The 21,220-nt window shown below is 46.5% G+C and overlaps 1 protein-coding gene across 5 annotated transcripts in view; it reads right to left on the reverse strand.

Moving 5' to 3' along the window:
• Nucleotides 1-394: 394 nt before the first annotated feature.
• The window catches only part of LOC149310207 (uncharacterized), a 35,807-nt gene continuing 14,981 nt past the window's right edge, over nt 395-21,220 (reverse strand). For 2 of the 5 annotated variants that reach the window (XM_089533896.1, XM_089533897.1), the window contains exons 3-5: nt 21,032-21,179; nt 17,641-17,777; nt 395-5,625 (exon numbers count right to left, since the gene is read on the reverse strand). In XM_089533896.1, the coding sequence (XP_089390022.1) occupies nt 1,910-5,625; nt 17,641-17,737 (3,813 nt within the window). In that variant the 5' untranslated portion in view covers nt 17,738-17,777; nt 21,032-21,179 and the 3' untranslated portion in view covers nt 395-1,909. The remainder of the gene's footprint in view (nt 5,626-17,640; nt 17,778-21,031; nt 21,180-21,220) is intronic. The other 3 variants (XM_089533898.1, XM_089533900.1, XM_089533899.1) reach the window with 3 other exon arrangements.

Here is a 21,220-nt window from a genome sequence, read left to right on the forward strand (position 1 = left end):
CTTTCTAGTTTATTCAGGTCATCTTGAATGTTGATCCTGTCCTCTGGAGTGTTAGCTACTCCTCCTCATTTGGTGTCATCTGCAAATTTGATAAGAATGCTCCCAATTCTAGTTTTGTTACATTTTGCATTTAAAAAATGACCCCACGTGGTGCAGTGGTTGGAACGGTGGACTAGAGAGCTGGAGACCAGGGTTCCATTCCCTGCATGACCATTTCCATAAGTCTGAAATGACTTTATAAGCAGCAGGGAGAACTGAGATACCAGTCCCCACCAAGGCCACCCCAAGCGTATGTGGACTGTGGTTTTAGACCCTGAATCTGTGTGGAGGGATTGGTATTCTTGGCCAAAGAGATTCCTTCTTCTCTTGAAGAGAACAGCCCAGCAGTCTGTACCAGGAGCAAAGAAGAATAACTTTATTGGCACAAACCAGAAGTTTGTAAGCTCGCATTGTGACGATACAGAAAGCTGCAAATCCATATGTACAGCACAGGGGTTCTCATGACTTCATTAGGTGAAAAGTTTCAGTTCAGAATTAGTTTTCAATATTCAAGAATAGGGTATTCATTTCACCGGTCAGTCCATGTTGCACAAATATAACAGTAAATGATAGGATGAGTGGAGGGAGCCATAGTTCCCAGCAGCAGCATCAGTATCTGTAACTTGCCAGGCTATCCTCACCCCAACCGTCAATATGGCTGCACCCTAGTTTGCTAATCATCACTGACGTGGAAATGTCTTCATCATAGAAAATCATACCTTGAAAGCATCTAGTCTGACCCCAAAAGGAACTTGTTTGAACTTTTAGATAAATCTTTTAGATAATAACTCATATGTTCTCAGGAGTCCAGAGCATCTTTGATGCTCTGGAGACATATATTTAGTTGAGATTATATTAGGCTTTCTATGTATCAGTTTAGGAGGGGAAATAGAGATCTACAACTTTAAGAAAGACAAGGATTGTGGGAAATCCCAGGCTCTCTTACTGTCTCTCTCCAGCTAGTTTCAGTTGTGTAGTAAGATTTCAGCCAAGAGTATTTTCCTTTGACAAAGATAAGTCCACAGAAGACGAAAGATAAAACCCACCAAGAAGAAAGAGCAAGGTATTTAAGAAGGACTATTGAGAAAAAGGAGATTGGTTTCATGTTTTGTGTTTATAACCAGTAAAGCTTTTGAAAACTTAAGAAATGTGTGGACAAGTCTTTTGTTCAGACTGTGTTCCTGGGAGCCAGAGGCCTTACTACACCCAAAGTCCATAGCATCGCTCTTGGGACAAAACAGTCAGCCTACAATTTCCCCCCATTGGAACTAATTCTTTCATCCTTAATCTAATCACAGGCACAAGGCCATACTGTTTTTAAAACAAATTCTGAAAACCTCTTCTTGAAAAACATAAAACTGAGTTTGAGGCTGACTAGCCTTCTTGGTGATTTGCAGGAAGCAAACGCAGAGGGGACAAGCCCCAGATGCTCTAAGATGGTCAACTGTTTATTCAGTGTTTAACAAGCCCGAAGTGTTTCGGCCTTCTTCAGGGATTGAAAACAAATCTAAAGGACCTGAGTGCAGGGCTGGGGGTCTTGGAGATGTGTCATCCATGGGGTTCACCATGGATCGAGATCAACTTAAGGGCAGTTTACAAAAACCATGACAAATATCAATTCCGCTGTAATTTCAAAGAGACCACTCAGACCACAGGTGGAGAATAACACAGGCACAATCCAAAGGATGGACAATGACCAAGTCAGAGTACAAAATCTCCTGGTCATTGCCCTTTCATGGCAATGGCAAACAGAGGAAGGTCTTGCTGAAGACGGTGCCGGCACAACCCCAGTCTCCTTGAATGGCACCCATCTAATATGGAGGTGCTGCTGACAGCAAAAAAAGCAAGTGGAAAGACCTGCATTCCTGCCTCAGGAGAACCAATTTTTGACATCCATCACGCCTTTCGCTGCCCCTTCCTTTAATTTACCAAGGCAGAAATTCTTCCTTTGCTCAGTCTTCTCATACATAACCTTTTCCTCGGGCAGAGGGGGCTTGTTGTTAGCAATCTTCTGTATGATCTCAGCTTCCCTCCTCAGTTTCCTCAACAGCTGGATCCTCTCCTTGTATCCCGGCTTCAGCTCCTCCTTTTCGGCCATGATGAGCAGGTCGATGTACTCCGGGGTGGAGAGCGGGTTGGGCTTCAGGGCGATCTCCTGAAGGCGCCGCAGGCTTTGAGAGGACCGCTGGATCAGCTCTTTCAAGATATACTTGACCGCTTCATAGTCCTGGCTGAGGTTTTCAATCACTTCCTCTGGTTTCAACTCACCAGAAACACACTCATACTTTTGCTTCAGCTCTTCATAGGTATGCTTCTCTTTTACAACTTTATAGGAAAATTTGTACTTTTGTTTGAAGTGGATATTCCATGCACACCGGCCAGGACATACTTCGCATGTCCCTGTACTGAAATTCATAGCAGCACACTTGTACTTTAAGTGATCCTGAGGAGTCCCACAAGGATAATGACAGGTGAAATGGCAGCCCATACAGTTCATTATGAAATTCCCACTTCCAGAGATCTCCTCCTGCACCGGGATAACTTTTTCCACCTCATACTCAAAATCCCTGTTGGCCGCCATCTCATCCTTGTGTTGATCCAGAGCTAGTTGGGTCTTCCTCAGCTCTTCCAGTTTGACCAGACCTGCTTGGATTTGGGGCTGCAGGCCTTCCACAGCAGCTTCCAGATGTTTCCGTTCCTGGAGGACTTCCTTCGTCAAAGTCAAACTTTTAGGTTCTAATGTGTTTGTTGAGTCAAAGAATGTCTTCATGCTCATACAACCCATTTCCCAGAACATTTTGTCAATATTAAAGTCACCTTTACTGTGTACAGGATTGTTGGCAAAAAGCACAGAATTATTGAACTTGAAGTGGACAGGGGTCCCGCTGGCATCTTTAGCACATGGCACACTGGCTGTTTTAATGGCCTCCAGGACAGGAGGGGTCTGTCCATCTGCAAAGGTAACTAAGACTTGGATGTTGTCCTTTATATCTTTCCCAAAAATGGAGAGGACTGAGTCAAACACATATTTCTGGGCATGAGTTAAGCGAGCCAAGGAGGCCTGGACTACAATGCAGATGGCGTCTATGTGGCCAGTGCCTCCTGGAGTGGAGAAAAAGTTCCGGATCTTCTGTGTTATCGACTTATCATGCTCTATGCCCCTGGTATCCCCAAAGCCAGGCGTATCAATAATGGTGAGGGAATAAGGAACTCTGAATCCCTTCTGATGATTCACAACATAAGCCGTCACTTCGGAGGTCTGGCTCTCTGCTTGGCTCCTGTTGGTCTCTTCGTGAATGAGTTTGAATCGGAAACGGTCTTCCCATTGGATGCCCAGGGTGTAGTTGACCATCCCGTTGATGAGGGTGGTCTTCCCTGCCCCTGTTTCTCCCATCACCATGATGACTTTGTTGGGGATCCTCAGGTTCTCCTCTCCCAAGTGGTAGGTCAGGCAGGATGTTGTGGCATCTGATGTGATTTCCCATGGAAGAACATAGAGTGAAGGTTGCCCTTCTACAGCCAGTGTGCTCTTTTGGAAGTAATGAAGAGCTAATCTGTCCTCTTCTTCTTCTTTCAGGGATGTAGAAACCTCTGTCTCTTCACTGGGAGCGCTTTGAGTCCCATCAACACAGATAGCTGTCACTCGGAGTCTGTAGAGCGTCTGAGGCCTCAGTCCACCAATCTGGCAGAATTCGGCTCTTCTCCCTGTTCTTCTTTCATTCCACTTGTCTTTGCTCTCATTGGCTTCATGCCCAGACTCTTCTCTGTACTCCACTTTGTACTCCTTTATACGGATTCCCACTCCAACAACACAGGGACTCCCCCAGGAAATAGAAACCATGGAAGATCCTACTGCTACTTTTCTAGGTTTCCCAGGAGGTCCAATGGGAAGGGTCTTCACTGGTTTACTGGTCTCACTGGTCTCACTGTGGCCTGGCTTGCACCTAGCTGCGTACTGGAACTGGTACTCCCTGTTTGGGATAAGGCCTTTCAGTATGAACGTCTCCTGGCTGTCCTCCATATCCACTGCCTTCCAGGCCTCTTCCCCTGCGATCCTGGACTCTACTCGATAGCCGGTGACATTGGCCCTTCCATATTCAGCCGGTTGAAAGGTCAGCTGCACCCGGTCATGTTGAATTCTGCTAACAAGAAGAGGGAGAGGTTTTGGGGGCAGATCGAAGCTGCTGCTGACCAGCTCCCCGTCTTCATAGAGGTAAATGGACGCTCCTGGGTTCTCCTGGTCTGGCACAGAGGCCATCACAAACCGGGTCTTTCCTCTGGGTTTATTCACACGAGCAAAGTCCGAAATGGATCTGGCAGCTTTCCGAGCCTTTTGTTTTGTCTCTTTGTGCTCATGCCAGGCCTTGCATTTGGAATTAGCTTTTTCGTCCAAACCTTCTTTCTGAAGACAAAGCTGTAAAGTGGATAAAAATGGTTCCTCGTCATGTAAAGAAGTGAAGGCAAAGCAGAGGACAAAGTCATTCTGGGGGTCAAGCACGATTTCTTCCAGTTTGCTCTGGGAGGAGATGGTTTCTAACCCACTTAGGATAGTAAGGTACGATTTCACAAAATGGTTTTCTTGTTCCTTGGCGTTCAGAAACTCATTGAGCTTTCGGCTGTTGAAGGGGGACTGGTTTACAGACCTCAAGATGTCCGTAAGCGCTCCTTCCTCTCTTCCTCCTCCGCGGATGGAAGGCAGGATTCCTGCCAGCTCCTTCTGGAAAGTCTGCCTGTGTTGCTTGCAGAGATCCTTGAAGTGTTGGATTTTCTTCTTGATTTCTGGGAAGGTGTCGGCAATGGGATTCTTTGCCAAGTCACTGCATCTCATGTCAATTTCACTGAGTTCCTCCAGAATCTTTTGGGCATCAAAGATCAGTGCTAAGCTGATTTCGCGCACCATCTTGGCTGCCCTAGAATCCATCTTGGTCAGTGGGTACAGCCAGACCATTATGGGCACGGCCTTCTTGCCGTCCTCTCCCACCATTTTGGGAAGAGTAGTGTACACTTGCATGGCATCCTGGAAACTCACCGGATTGCTCTCCAGAGAAAAGTCTCCGTGGAATTTGCAGCTAAAGGTCTGAACCTGGGATTTCTCTTTCTCATCTAGACGGAGCTCTGCTTCCCCACCGACAGATACTAACTTCTCAATAATAACCTTGAGGTTTCCTTGTATCTCTCGTACAGACTCAGAAGAAGAAACTTCTCGGTCAAAGACAAAGAAAGCCTGGGCCCCATACAAGATGGCGGTGACCACATGTGTGGCAGTCCCATGTTCAAAGACAGTCGGATGGGAGATGTTTTGGGATCCCAAATGACTCATGGTCAGCTGTTCATACCTGGTGGTCGTCTTGTACTGTAAGGTGACTCTGGCCTGATGCTTGGACTTCTTGGTATCTTGGAAGTATTTGGCAGACCCTCCCACTTCAACCAGTCCTCCCAGGAAACTGGCCTTGAGGGAGGCTGAGACATTGAGGGCAGAGGCCTTGTCGTCAATGGAGTCAGATGCGATGATCTCAAATTCAGTTTTCGGCTGGGGTCTGATGCTCACGTCCTTCTGAAGCGAGTCCAGGTCCCAAAGAGTGATCCCTGAAACAAAGCAGAGGAAAATGGGAAAAGCTCAACAACGCTCAGGGGAAAATACAGAATGCGAGCATCCGAAATGCCTAGCTCTGAATACAACAAAGGGCCCAAAGTTGAAAATAGGGCCACCATTGCTCATATACTCCTCTTTTGTCCCAACATTATATCTAACCAAATCACATTAGAATCATATAACCATGGAATCATAGAGTTGGAAGAGACTCCAAGAGCCATCCAGTCCAATCCCATTCTGCCATGCAAGAAGACATCATCCAAGCCTTCCCTGTGACAGATGGCCATTCAGTCTCTGTCTGAAAACCTCCAAAGAAAGAGACTCCTCCGAGGCAGCGTTCGCATATTTGCATTTTTGTAAAGCACTGTGAGAACTTGTTTGACCAAGGATGAATGTGTAGTCATTGTGTGAGCTTAGTGACCCTTTTGTACTCCTTCCAAGTCCCAAGATCACCCTCCCTCCTCTCCCACATCTAGTCCACATCTGATAATGAAAAATATCCTCCTGATAAACGTCATCTGTCAAATGTCTTCCTCAGGAATTTTCTTAAGTAGCCAGTTCTGTCCCAGACCAGAACTGTAAAAGTGGAAGTTCACCCAAAGCTGAGCAGAAACAGCCTTTTCAAGGAGAGTGTTTTTCTGGCCCTTTGTTTGTGGTTGATTTTAGTTAGCCCAGGAAAAGCCAGGTCTGAATTTTCTGAGGAACTTAGGAGAATGAGGTGGAAAGAGAAGGGGCTCTTTCTCGCTTATGGAAGAAAACAAATGAAAGGTCTTTAAAAATAAGTCCCCCTTTAGCCCTAAACATTATGAGGCCATAGCCCCATTTCTCCTCCAAATTACCCCATTTAACTACCAATTTCAGTCTCTGAAGCTCCCTCAGTTTTGGTTCACTGCTAATGTCTGATGGATCACAGAAGCAATATAATTAATGACTTTCTCTAATCCTTGGAAGTCAGAAGTTTGCAACTGCCAGGGACTGGGAAACATGTTAGGAAAATCCCCCCCCCCCAAAAAAAAAAACAAACTTGGACACAACCCCATTTCACCCACAAGGAAGTGAAGGAAAGTCCAGCGGTTTATTAGCCGGCTGGCTTCATAGGAATATTACCCAAAGTCTGAAGCCCCTGTGCATAGGTGACATACCTTTTTATAGGAATTCAAACAAAGAACTTCCAAATCATACATTGATTGGATACACATAGGATAAAGACATACACCCTTTTTCAGTCATTGGATATGAAACATATACATTTTTAAGACCCTTGCAGTAGCATCATCAATATCTCTTATCAGGTCTCTTTTCAATCACTGTCCCAGGGATGGCATTCTGGCATTCCTTATTTTGGGTAAATGCAGACATTTTGGCACTACTTAGTGCCATGCCATGAAGAGAGTCTCCGAACATCTAGAAAGCAATGACATAATCACAAAAAGTCAACATGGGTTTCAGAGAAAGAAGTCATGCCAGACAAATCTGATCTCTTTCTTTGATAAAATGACCATCTTGGTAGATGAAGGAAATGCTATGGATATAGTATATCTTGATTTCAGTATGGCCTTTGACAAGGTTCCCCATGATATTCTTGCAAATAAGCTTGTAAAATGTGAGCTAGACAAGGCAACTGTTGTGGTGGAAATTCCTTGTTGAAATAAAAAAGCTATAGAAAGATGGAGTCACCTTTGTCAGCCAGAGAGATGGTTTTTGAAATAAAGGCTTGGAGTTTAGAAAAACTAGAGCAAAGGAATAATGAGTGCATCTTGACCTGGATGGAAGCTGGCACCAGTAAAAAAAGACATAACATAAGCTACTGAGATAAGGATACATAGTTGACATTCAGAAGCAAGGTTAGAAGGAAGGCTACAGGAGAGGGTAAGGAGTGATGATGCAGTTTTAATGTATGCATGTATTTCTGTTCTGATTGTAAGAATTCTGTATGTTTAAATTGTAATTAGCCAATCAGGTGTATTGAAGAAGCTTCTTTGTCTTCAATAATATAAAAAGAGCCATTTTGTCTTGTTCGGGGTCTCAGCTTTTTGGAACTTGAATTCCACTGAGTTCATTGTTTTCCTTTGTCGACAATTGGAAATAAACGTATGCATTTTCAATTACTAGGTCCTCTTGCCAATTCTATTGCTCTGTCAATCCTAAATTCTTAAGTTTCCTGAAATTTCTGTTACACTGTTACATGGATTCGTAATTGGCTGACCGGATGAACCCAGAGGGTGCTCAGCATTGGCTCCTTTTCATCCTGGAGAGAAGTGACCAGTGGGGTCCCACAGGGCTCTGTCCCCTGGGCCCAATGCTGTTCAACATCTTTATCAATGACTTGGATGACAAAATGGGGGGTATACTTATCAAATTTGCAGATGACACCAAATTAGGGGGAACAGCTAATACTCCAGAGGGCAGGATCAAAATTCAAAATGACCTGAATAGACTAGAAGGCTGGGCCACAGCTAACAAAATGAACTTCAACAGGAAGAAATGTAAGGTACTGCATTTAAGGTGGAAAAATGAAATGCACAGATATAGGATTATGGGGGACACCTGGCTTAAGGAGACAACATGTGAAAGGGATCTAGGAGTCCAAGTAGACCACAAGTTGAACATGAGCCAACAGTGCAACGTGGCAGCTAACAAGGCCAATGCGATTTTAGGCTGCATCAATAGAAGTATTCCAGACCCTTCACCATTTTAGTCGCCCTCCTTTGGACACATGGCTCCAGTTTCTCAATGTCCTTTTTGAATTGTGGCACCCAGAACTGGACACAATATTCCAGGTGGGGCCTGACCAGAGCAGGATATAGTGGGGCTATTACTTCTCTTGATCCAGACACTATACTTTTATTCATGCAGCCTAAAATTGCATTGGCCTTTTTAGCCGCCGCATCACACTGTTCACTCATGTTCAACTTGTGGTCTGCTTGGACTCCTAGATCCCTTTCACATGTAGTTTCATTCAGCCAGGTGTCCCCAATCCTATATTTGTGCATTTTATTTTTCCACCCTAAGTGCAGTACCTTACATTTCTCCCTGTTGAATTCCAGTTTGTTAGCTTTGGCCCAGCTTTCTAGTCTATTCAGGTCATTTTGAATTTTGATCCTGTCCTCTGGAGTATTAGCTATTCCTCCTAATTTGGTGTCATCTGCAAATCTGATAAGTATGCTCCCAATTCTGTCATCCAGGTCATTGATAAAGATGTTGAATAGCCCTGGGCCCAGGACAGAGCCCTGTGGGACCCCACTGGTCACTTCCCTCCAGGATGAAAAGGAGCCATTGTTGAGCACCCTTTGGGTTCGGCGGGTCAACCAGTTACAAATCCATGTAATGACATAGCAAAGTGGTGCCCCTTATAAAAAATAGAAAATCAAGGTTTGATATTTGAAATTTATACTTTTTCTGAACATTTTCAAACCGTGTATGCTTGAATCCATGTATAATAAATCTGTGTATAAGAAGGGCCCACTGTACATATAAATGGGTTGTACTGCGCCTGCGCAGTGCTGCTCAGAAAACGTCTAGAATCACTGGGCAAAGTTAACTTTGCATCTTTTTGGCAGTAGCTCCGCCCATCCCTTATAAGCCCCTTGCGCTCCCGCTCTTTTCCCAGTTCGCAATTTACACCGCGTGACCGACATAAAAATGAGCCAATAAAGAGCAGGACACTGAGGGGAGGACAGGCGGGATTTGTATGTATTCGCAGATGACCTCTCAAAGAAATACCATTACAGGTATGCAACCTGTCCTTCTTCTTCATGGTCTCTGCAAATCATACAAATGGGTTAAGACTGACAAGCTCAGGTCAGTGGTGGAGGGAGTATCATGACACCAAAGTAAGGTTCAAATAAAGCTGCGTTTATTACACAATAAAAACCTTGAACCCAACCTGTTTTCAAGTGCATTTTGTACCTCAAATTCAGTACTTAATCCTGTTCAAGTAAAGGCGCAAGAGAACACCTTAGGTCATGCAAGACCTATGTAAACTGTAAGAATGGTGTAAACAAGCCAAACCTGGTATGACATTCTTTAAAACATGTAACACATAAAATGCAGTGCACTCAATGTAAGCCTGAAACCAACACTGCCCTCCCAAAGGCTGCGTCCCGTTTGGCCCTGGTATCCAGCCTGCAATGTTTGATGAAGGTCAAAGGCTGGGACCAAACAGCAGCTTTGCAGACATCCTCCAAGGGGACCCCAGTCAAAAATGCGGATGCCGCTACCGGCCTAGTTGCATGAGACCGAACCCTGGCCGGGAGCGGTCTGCCTAGTATTTCATAGCAGAGGTGGATGGTACCAGCCACCCATTTAGAGAGCCTCTGCGCATACACAGGCAGTCCTTTCTTTGGTTCCGAGTAGCATTGGAAAAGTCTCTCTGAATGGCTCGAACCCACAGTTCTGTCCAAATAGAAGGCCAAAGCCCTCCAAACGTCCAAGGCGTGGAGACTGTGTTCAACATCATTGGTTGGGTTTGAAGCCAGGGTCGGTAGAACAATGTCTTGACACATATGAAAGGCAGACACCACCTTAGGCAGAAAGATAATGTCAGTGCGGAGGACAACTTTGTCCTTGTGAAACCTAAGGAAGGGCTGGTCCTTCTGCAAGGCACACAGTTCGCCTGCACAGCAGGCAGAGGTGATAGATACAAGGAAGACAGTCTTCCAAGTCAGAAGTCTCAAGTCTGTTGTGACCTTGGGTTCAAAGGGCTTGGATTGAAGAGCAGACAGCACAGCGTCCAGGCTCCAAGCTGGTGCCGGTACCAATACTGGAGGGTGAAGGTTAGAACAACCCCTCAGGAAACTCTTCACAAGAGGGTCCCTGAAAAAAGAAGGCTTGCCATTGAACTGGAAATGGGAAAAGATGGCAGAAAGGTAGCACTTAATGGACATGAGGCACAGCCCCGAATCCAAAAGTGCCATCAGGAACTCCAGCACCACTGGAGTCGTCACCTGAGCTGGAGAGAGGCCTCTCTCAGAGAGTACAGAAGAAGCCTTTTCCATTTGGAAGCGTAGGACTTCTGGGGTAGCCGGCTTCTGGGCAGCCAAAATCACCGTCCGTACCGAGGGTGGTAGAGAGGCTAAGGACGGAGCCTCCAAGCCGTGATGAGGACGGCATTGGAGAGGTCCGCTGTCATCTTGGACACTACTCTGGTGATCAGTTCCAGATCCGGAGAGTGATGTCCAGGAGGTTCTGTGATCTGGTGCCACCTTGTTTGTTGAGGTAGTACATGACACTGGTGTTGTCCATCAACAGCAGCACTACCTTGTCGGAGAGGCTCGTTTCGAACGCTCTCAAGGCCTTTTCCACAGCGAGCATCTTTAGAGCGTTGATATGGAGGCCCCGCTCGATTGGGGACCACTTGTCCTTGACAATTAGCCCTGACATGTGAGTACCCCATCTTTCCATAGAAGCGTGTCCTTCGTCGAGAACGGGGTCTGGGGGGTGAAAACAACAGCTCCAGTTGGAGGGAGCTTTTTGAACTCGAGGGCATAGCCCCTACAGACAATGTCAAGGACCCACGAGTCGGAAGTCACCGAGGCTCAGGTGTTAAGGAAGGACTTCAGGATGTCAAGGAAGGAGGAAGAGGAGGAGGCTGGCCCAACAGAGCACGCTGGAACCCTTCAGGACCTCTTCTTTCCCTGGTCAGTAACCTGTCAGAGGTTCTTGCGGTACTGAGCAGGGGCCTGGCGGTGGCCAGAAAAAAAAGAAGACTGAGAGGGGTAGTGTTGGCGTGAGTGCTCCTGATGGTAGGGATGGTCCTGCTGGAAAGACCACTGGCCTTGACCATGACCGTACAACTGCCATTGGTGCTTTCTAAATGGAGTCTGGGAAGGGGCAGACATACCGTGTTTTTTGGCTGCCACCTTCATCCTGTATTTGAAGTTCAGCCGTTCATCGGTTTCTTTATTGAAGAGGCCAGCTTCATCAAATGGCATGTCTTCAATGGCTGTCTTAGCTCCCTGGTTGAGGTCTGAGGATCGAAGCCAGGCGTATCTCCTGAGTCAGTAGCGTGGCGAGCGGAAGTGATTATACAACTACCAATGGTATGGGCTTCGTTATGAATCACAGTCAGGATGCGCTGGCAGTCGTCCGGCATGTCTGGAACTATTGGGGAAATTTTCTCCATTAAGCACTGCACATATGCCCCCATGCAGGCATTGTAGTTTGCCACGTGCAGGCCCAGGACCGATGAGAAATAAGCCTTTCTGGCCAGGCCATCAATCTTCTTGGCCTTGCGGTTGGCTGGTGAAGTAGACATCTTGGGGGTAAACAATTGCTGAGAACCCTCAACAATCGCAGAATTTTGTTTTGAGTGTGCTAAGAACCAGGAGGCATTGGAGGGCGAAACCCTGTAGAGGGATTCTATCTTCCGGGACGTTGGGTCCAGGGAAGCAGGGGAGTCCCAGGAGCGCCGGGCAATCCTCTCCAAAGATGGCAACAAAGGAATCATTGGTGGTGAGGGAACTTAGCCATGAACCCTCCTCTGTACGGGATCGGCCGCGTCATCCTCGGTATGAGAGATTTGCAGATCAAGGGTATTGGCCATTTTGATGACATGTTCACCAAAAGTCTGGACGTCATCCATTGGTGAAGACGAACCCTGCTGGAACAGCTCCTGTGGTGATTGTGGAGCAACTTCATCTGAAGAACTCAAGTCACCTTGTGACAACTGGGGCTCACTATGGTGGGAGGCAATGATGTCGGATTCAGAGTCGGAATCCAGGACGATTTGTGAGGAGTGCTGGGGGTGGGAAGCAGTTGCCACAGCTAAGCGAGGGATGGTTTCGTTGGAGGAAGAGTGGTCTTGTGCGTCGGTGAGACAGTGGTGAGCAGAGCCGACTGAACACATGACGACGGGGCTGGCTCGAGCTTTGAAGCCACGATGAATCCCGGCCCAAAGCGATCCCGGACGACGTCCCAACTGACTGACATATAGTACCTGTTGGTCTCACTGTCGTAAAAATAATCTGAGTCATCACCGCGATGGCCCTCAACATCACAGAGTTGAAGCTGAGGAACCGGAGTCGGCGACCAGTGACGAGGTGACCGAGGGGTTAGAGTGCCATCATTGTCCGAGAGCTAATGAAAGGGCACCATAGCAGGTAGAGAAGATGCTGATGCCACAGCCGATAGGGGTCGGGCCCGGCCCGAGGAGAGCCGGGTTCCAGAACCACAGAGTCATCAGGCATGGGTATGGATGGTACAGAACAATGCTTTGAAGAGGAGCTAGGAGCTTCTGGGATCTTGGGATGAGACTTCTTGTGAGAGGAGCTGCTTGAAGCCTTAGAGTGTGACTTCTTATGTGAGGAACCTCTCCCAGAGGCCTCTACGGGCTCGAGGGTCTTCTTCTTCTTAGCGGCCTGGGGAGAGGACTCTCTTGACTCTGAAGACTTAGACCTCTTCTTAGAGGATGCCTGAGGAACTGGTTCCGCGTGGGAGTTGTCGTCCTTGGCCTGGACCGGGGCCTTGGTGGAGGCAGAGGCCTTGGACTTAGCCTTGGTCCCCTTGGAGGATTTTGACCTCAAAGTGGAACAGTGCGGGTTCATCGGGCCTCTTTGGGTTCACCTCAGTAGAAAAGGGTCCTCCAGAGCGCCCGGCGATGGGACTCCTAGCCGTGTCCACAGTGGTGGCAACTGGCTCAATAGTAGAGCTCTGGGCCATGGAACCACCAGCGGCTGGTGTTGACCCCGAGGTTGCAGGCGCCAAAGCAGCTCGATCATCCGGCTGAGGCTTAAGGACCCCTTGGTAGATCGCAGCCATCAAGCGGGAGTCATGGGTTTTCCTGGCCTGCGGAGTCAGAGATTTACACAAGGCACAGGCCTTGGAATTATGGGTGTCCCTGAGACACAACAGACAGGAGGAATGGGGATCCTGAGCAGGGATCTTGCCACCGCAAACATCACATTTTTTAAACGGAGCTGGGGACATGGTGCCGAAACAGAAGGTGAAGACAGGTCAAGAAAGCCAAAAAGGTCAACAATACCAGGGGGGGGGGGGGCTCCAGATCAAGAGAGGTCAAACAGTCCAAATGTCAAGTCCAGCAACACCAGAAAGAGCAGAAGCGAAATTCCAGTAGCAGCTAAACGTGGCAGAAAAAAGGAACTGGGGAAAGAGCGGGAACGCAGGGGGCTTATAAGGGATGGGCAGAGCTGCCGCCAAAAAGTTGCAAAGTTAACTTTGCCCAGTGATTCTAGAGGTTTTCCAAGCAGCACTGCGCAGGCTCAGTACAACCCATTTGCATGATTCGCAGAGACCATGAAGAAGAAAAATTATTGTTGTTGTTGTTGTTGTTGGCATTGCAGAAGTCCTGCCTTCAGGTTACTAGTGCATGCACTACCATCTTTATGTCCTTCAATTCTAGGAAGGGGTGAAGTTGGCGTATCAGCCGAAACTGATAACAGGCTCTACTGACTGTCACATCTATCTTAGCTGACATTTGGAGGGACAGATCCAGAAGCAATCACAAATTGCAAACACAGTCTTTCAGGGGGAGTGTATCCCCATCCAGAACTGGCTGGCACAACTCCAGCCCCAGATTAGAACTTTTGGTAGTAAACACCTGTGTCTTGTCTGGATTCAGTGGAGTTTATCACAGATGAGGAATTTCTCTTAATTTCGAATGAAAAGAAAGCGGGGCCAGAACGCGTTCACGTAAAGTCGCTAGTTTAGTGAAATTACGTAGATGCTCATTGCATTCCAACTGGCTCCCCATTGCCCAAAAATAGCATGTCATTGCCTGAATTTCCGTGTGACAGTATATCACGCAATAACGTGAAATCCCATGATTGTGTTCGGATTGACATCCCATTGCTCAAATTTGTGTGTAGTGGGTTATCACGCAATAACATTAAACCCCATGATTATGTTCAGATTGCAATTGGATTATACTTCCAATTTCCCTTGTCTGATAAACTCTAGTTTCACTTTGTTTTTCCTCATCCAGACTCATTACCTCCTCCAGGCATTCATTCAGAGGGGACACACTATCCTCAGCTGGGGCTGTTTCTGAAGGCATAGACCAGGGGTCGGCAACCCCCGGCCCGTGGGCCGGATGTGGCCCGCGGAGGCGGCAGGACCAGCCCCAGGCCAGTCCTGCCACCGCCTCCTCCTCCTCCTGGGCCGCGTGACCGCACTGCCTTCCTCCTCCTCCACCGCACGGAGGAGGAAGAGGAGGGCCGCGCGGCCTGGGACAGAGGAGGCAAAGGGGGAAGCCCTGCACCGTCCTCCCCGCGTGGGCCTGTGCTGCCCTCCCTGCCTCCCCGCACAGGCCCGCGCTGCCCTCCCTGCCTGCCTGCATGGGCCCGCGCTGCCCACCTCCTTCTCCTCTGCCTCCTCCGCCCCGTGGCACATGGAGGAGGGAGGAGGAGGAAGAGGAGGAGGGGGAGGAGGAGAACAAAGAAGAGGAAGAGGAGGGAGGAGGAGGGGGAGGAGGAGGAGGAAGAGGAGGAGGAGGGAGCAGGAGGAGGAGGAGGGAGCAGGAGGAAGAGAGGAGGAGGGGGGAGCAGAAGGAGGAGGAGGAGGAGAAAGAGGAGGAGAGGGAGGAGGGGGAGCAGAAGGAGGAGGAGGAAGAGGAGGAGGAGGGGGAGCAGGAGGAGGAGGAGGAGAAGAAAGAAGAGGAGGAAGAGGAGGAGGGGGGAGCAGAAGGAGGAGGAGGAAGAGGAGGAAGGAGGAGGTGGTGAGTGGCCAGAGGCCTCAAGGTTTTTTACATTTTTATTTTGGGTGCTTTTAATGCTAACAAGTCTCACTTGTTTTGACAGTGATAGTGTGATGATGATGATGATGATGATGATGAGTCAGCTTGAGAGGCATGCAGGCACTGTTTCAGAAGCCGAGAGAGTGTGACTTTCCAAAGTGCCTTTTCTGTGTGTTTTTGGTTCTTTAATGGTGATATTGATATCAGCAAGCCTTTGAGTTAAGGCCAATGTAAATTGCTGTGATTTTTTACAAACTCATGCGCAGTGAAGAAAAACCAAAGTCCCTTGACCAAGTGCACACTTCTGAGAAGTACACTTGGTGCAAGAACTGTGAAACCACCTTGTCATGTTCAATATGCATAGCCATGTGAAGCCATGTTCAGTGTGAAACCCAAAGAGTTTGGTTATGCAATAAGTCTCTGAAATATGCAAGAGGCCATCTTAAGTAAAGCCATGTTCAATGCCCAAATGTGCTGTTTGGAATGGGGGGAGGGGGGGTTGGCCAGAAAGGGAAGTCCATTTCTGCCATCTGTCTAGGAATAATGCCCAAATGTCCTCCATTTTGATCATGCCTAAGAAACATGCATTTAGATTAACATTTTTAAAAACCCTCTAATTTTTTCACGTGTCCTCCATTTTTAGAAAAATGTGTCCTACATTTGAAAATGTTGTCCTATATTATTTAATTATTTATTTTTGGGCTTTGCCCCCCCCTCCCCCCCGGTTGTCTGGGGGACACCAACCCGGCCCCCGGCTTAAAAAGGTTGCCTACCCCTGGCATAGAGAAATGTATTTGGCTGTCACCAGCATACTGAAAATGTCCCACCCCATGCGTGCAGAAGATCTCTCCCAGCGGTTTCATGCAGATGTTGAATAGCCCTGGGGATAGAATGGCATATTGTGGTAGGAATGTGAAAAGACCAAATAGAGTTGCCCCTCTGTTCTTGCGGACTTGAGGTCCACAGTCTTGAATATTCACGGAGGGGCAACCCCTGTTATTTTCAGTGGAGCATGCCCTGGTGGCGCGCACCCCGTGCATGCTCCTGGGCATGCACTCCATTCAAGCCTATGGGCTTGAATATTGGCAAGTCTCCATTTTTGCAGTGGGGGGGGGGGTCGGAACAGATCCCACACGAAAACGGACGACTGACTTTAATTCTTCTTGGGCCTGAGGAATGGTGGGCAATAAAATTACTGTTCTCCCCGCATGAGAAATGTGAGATAACTGCAATGTCTCCTTGGTCCAGTCAGGGGCAGGAAATTCCTTTTGAAATTTGTTGTTCTAAAAGTTTTAGTTTTACTACATCAGTGCAATAAAACACCAGGGATGCAAGAGTGTGAGCATTTTCACACTGGAAAAATCTAGCAAGTGACATAGAAAGCTGTCTTGCCAATGAGGTATTGAAACTGTGTGGTGTTGTTGTTTTTGTAATGAATGGATTCAAATTTGCCAAAGCTAAAACAGAAAATGTCACAGAAGGGAGGGAGATGGGAAATAGCTTGGTATAGTTTATGAGGACGATAGAGTGAAGAAGGCAAGCTGGGATCAGTTTTGACTTCAGGTCCTACAGCCGGAAGGAGGATTATGGGAGCTGTAGTCCAAAACCACTTTTGTATAAATGGGACTATTAACTACACATTCTTCCAGTTTGAACAGCTCTAAGGAAATTAAAAGGAAGAGGGGAAGAACTCCATTATAAAATAAGCATAACAGGACTGATCTCTCCCTTGCCAAGTGTGGATAAGATTTCATTTCCTCTGTATGCACTCCAGAGGACAAAGGCAAAGAGTAACATGTTGATCAGTGATAAGCTTTAAACCAAACAGATCTTGTTGTTTTTATGGAAGTAGAATTAATAGCAGAACACCTCCCCTTTTACAGAAAGTTTGCCAGCCCCAATCGCAGGCCTGCCATCCGCAGATTTGAGCATCTGCATATGTCCCCAACCCATTGTCCTTAATAGCAGTGTATAAATGTGGCCACAGCAGTGCATATGTGCACATGATGTGCCACCATTATAAATCACAGGACTTGAAGTCCTGAACTTTTTGGCATCTGTGGGTAGGTGGGGGGTCTGAAATGGAACACCACGGATATGAAGGGCCAATTATACCTTACATAACCCTACACGTCGGATTTCCATCTGAAAGTTCCTGTCCCTTCATTTCATTTGCAAATAATGTGAAATTTAAATTCTCACACCTTGGTCAAGAAGCTCCCAGATTTAACAGCTTGTTAAATACTTTACTGAAGCACTGAGAAACCACTTTCCCATATGTTTAACAAACAGTGACGAGACTTGGTCACATCCCTACCTGGAATGAGGGTGTCTTTCCGGCAGTCGTAGAGCATCCCCAGCTGGAAGGGGCGGCCCAAGGCGGGCATCTCAATGGTGTCTTCTGATCGGGACATGGCTCAGGGCCTTCAGGTCACTCTCCTCTGTGCCTCTCTGCTAAAAAACAAGACATGCAATGGAAGCAGGAAAGATTTTGAAGGATGTGGTGGTGGAGGGGGGGAGAGGAAAGCCAAGAGACAGCATCACCAATGTAATTCCCAAAAATGCAAGAGGGAGGTTAAATTTTGCATGATGAAACAATACCAGGATTCTTTGCTTGGCTTATGACATAGAAAGATGCTACTCAAAGTGGTGGCTTTGGCTGCAAGTCCCTACTAAGTTTCCAAATACAGTGGGCCCTTGTTATCCGCTGGGGTTTGGTTCCAGGATCCCCTGTGGATAACAAAATCCATGGATGCTCAAGTCCTATTAAATATAATGGCATAGCAAAATGGTATCTCTAATATAAAATGGAAAATCAAGGTTTGCTATTTGGAATTTGTATTTTTTTTTAATAGTTTCAAGCCATGGACGCATGAATCCAGGGATAAGAAATCCGTGGATAAGGAGGGCCAACTGTAAGAAAGAAGCAGCTGTCATCAGTGGGCATAAAGATGGTGCTGGCCCCTGGCACACTGGGAAAATAAAATTGCCTGGCCCCTGCATCAGATAGCCTGAGAAGCACTGACCCCAAAGAGCACATTCACAGATAGTGACAGAAGACAACTTCTCAGTGATTCAGATGGTGAAAATAATCCCAGTAGAATGTGAGTTGAATCTTTGTTGTTCACCTGCATTTCGACTGTACCTAAGTTTGGGAGGGGGGACTGCCCAAAACCCCACTTAACCCAGGATAAACAGTTTTCCTAAAAGATTTGCATTGTCAGCTGTGTGAATAACCAATGCAGATAAACCTGGGATAAACCAGGATAAAACTCTGCATGCCTTGAACGTGTTTCAAATACATCCCCATCATCAACTCCACCTTTACTCACAGTTCTGACATGGAACAGAACGTGGAGAGATGCGCAACAACAAAAATAGTGTGAACAACACAACCAGAATGTGTGAGTGTGTTTACTTTCACAGTCATGCTACCATAATAATTGCAATATTAAACCTAATTGACCAATAGCCAGAAGAACTCCAGACATTGTTTTCATAGATCACCAGAAACTATGAACTACTCTTAAAGAAATGGGTGTGCCACAACATTTGGTAGTCCTGATGCATAATCTTTACTAAGGACAAAAGGCTACTGTTAGAACAGAATATGGAGAAACAAAATGGTTGCCAATTAGCAAAGGGGACAGGCAAGACTGCATTTTATCACTCTATCTGTTTAAACCAGTGGTCCCCAAACGGTGCCCTTGAACAGCTTTTGGACTCCAGTTCCCAGAAGCCTCAGCCATGTTGGCCGTTAATCTGGGATTCTGGGAGCTGAAGTCCAAAATCCCTTAAACAGCACAGTTGGGGACTACTAGTTTGAACTATCTGCCAGAAACAGCATACAAAAAGCAGAACTAGCCACGGAGGAAGGAGGCATGAAGACTGGAAGAAGGAACGTCAACAATCTAAAATATACAGATGAAACCATAGTATTAGCAGAATATGAGATTTGGAAAAATAATTGAAGAAAGTCAAGACGGAAAGCAAAAAGGAGGGTCTGCAGCTGAACGTTAAGAAAACAAAAATAATGACCACACAAGATCAACATAATTTTAAAGCAGACAAGAAAAACATTGAATTAGTTCAGGATTTTACATACTTGGGCTCAATTATCAACCAGAACAGAGACTGCAGTCAAGAAATCAGAAGAAGAGGAAGACTCGGAAGCAAGATCCCAAAGTGTAAAAATACATAACTGAATACTAAATATAGGATTGTCAATGTCATTGTATTTCCCATTTCTGTGTATGACTGTAAGAGCTGGACAGTGAAGAAAGGGGACAGGAGGAACATCAACTCCTTTGAAATGTGGTGCTGGAGAAGAGGGATGAGAATATCCATAAGAAAGCAACAGGAAGAGTCTTTGTCTTTGTAATGAGAGAGAGTCTGGTCTTTGCAATGTTTACTCACAAGCGTTTGGTTTACTTTGGAGTAAATGAGACTATTACTTAAACATCCTTCCAGTTAGAACAGCTCTAAGGGAACTAAAAGGGAGAGGGGAGGAACTGCATTATACATTTAGCACAATAGAACTGATTTCCCCCCTGCCAACTCTGGATAAGATTTCATTTCTTCTGCATGCACTCCAAAGGGATAAAGGCAAAGGGTAACGTGTTGATCCGATCTTGTTGTTCTTATGAAAGTAGAATTAATAGCACTGCTACTCCCCTTTTACATACAGTCCATCCATCCCAACTGCAGGCTTGCCGTCCATGGATTTGAGCATCTGCACATGGCCCCAACCCATTGTCCTCAGTGGCATGCATGCATGCAGCTATAGCAAACTAAAAAAGCACAAGGATTTTGCACGCATTTTTGAAATCTACACAGTTCTGGATGTATGCATGCTTTAACTCAAGCATGGGGGGTAGAATTTAAAGCTATAGCTGTGTTAGTCTATAGAATCAATACGTCAAGATCTTGTAGCACCTTTGAGACTATCTGAAATAATGAAGGTGGCAGCATGAGCTTTCCTAGACTTCCATCTACTTACTCAGATGCTTTTGATGCATCCAAAAAGATCCAAAAGCATCTGAGGAAGTAGACGGAAGTCTAGGAAAGCTCATGCTGCCACCTTCTTTATTTCAGATAGTCTCAAAGGTGCCACAAGATCTCTCTACATGCTCAAGCATATGTGCTTACAGACATTTTAGAATTCTTCTTAAATATTTTCTAAGCCTGTGTGTGTGGTAATGATCCCCCACACACTTTACTCATGTATGGATTGCTCATCACAAACTACATCAGATTCCTTTTCCAGATCTGGAAGGTACAGGCAGAAGCAATCTATTTTTTAAAATGAGCTCAATGAATTTCCTAACCCAACTGGTTCATGCAGCCTGTTCTGCCCAGTTTCTCTCATTTGGGTAGATGCTGGAACAGAAGAACTCCTGGGGGAAATGATGCCCCTTGGGAGGCTGTCTTGCACCCTTTGAGGGCATTGGTCTACCTCCACGTCCCTGGCACAGCCTTGCCCTTTGGTGCCCCGTGAGCAGATGGACCTTTAACAATGGCAAGAGAAGCATGCTGCCCTTCAGCCCTGCTGAAATATTCCAAAAGGAAGGGACAAGGCTTGCCAGAAAAGATGGGTCATAGACGTTACGATTTCTACCCACCTTCCCCACTCCATCCCCACCTGTGGCCTTCAAGGTACTTTGCTACAGTGCTTTATAAATAAAGTTTAATAATAATAATAATAATACCTGATTGCAGAACTCTATAGAATCTCTTTTCCCCCCTGCCAGCTTCCCTCTGGCTTGTTGTTCTCCAAGGGGAGCTCTGATGCATCTGCAACCTCTGGAGGACAGCTCTGTTCTAGTCGCAACAGAGATCACTTTTTCTTTTCTTCATCTAATAGTGAAAGTTTGCAGATGGGCAGAGCTCACAATAGG

This window comes from Sceloporus occidentalis, unplaced genomic scaffold (genome assembly GCF_023333645.1).
Source record: "Sceloporus occidentalis isolate IW3139 unplaced genomic scaffold, rSceOcc1.0.p SCAF_7, whole genome shotgun sequence".
Classification (NCBI taxonomy): domain Eukaryota; kingdom Metazoa; phylum Chordata; class Lepidosauria; order Squamata; family Phrynosomatidae; genus Sceloporus; species Sceloporus occidentalis.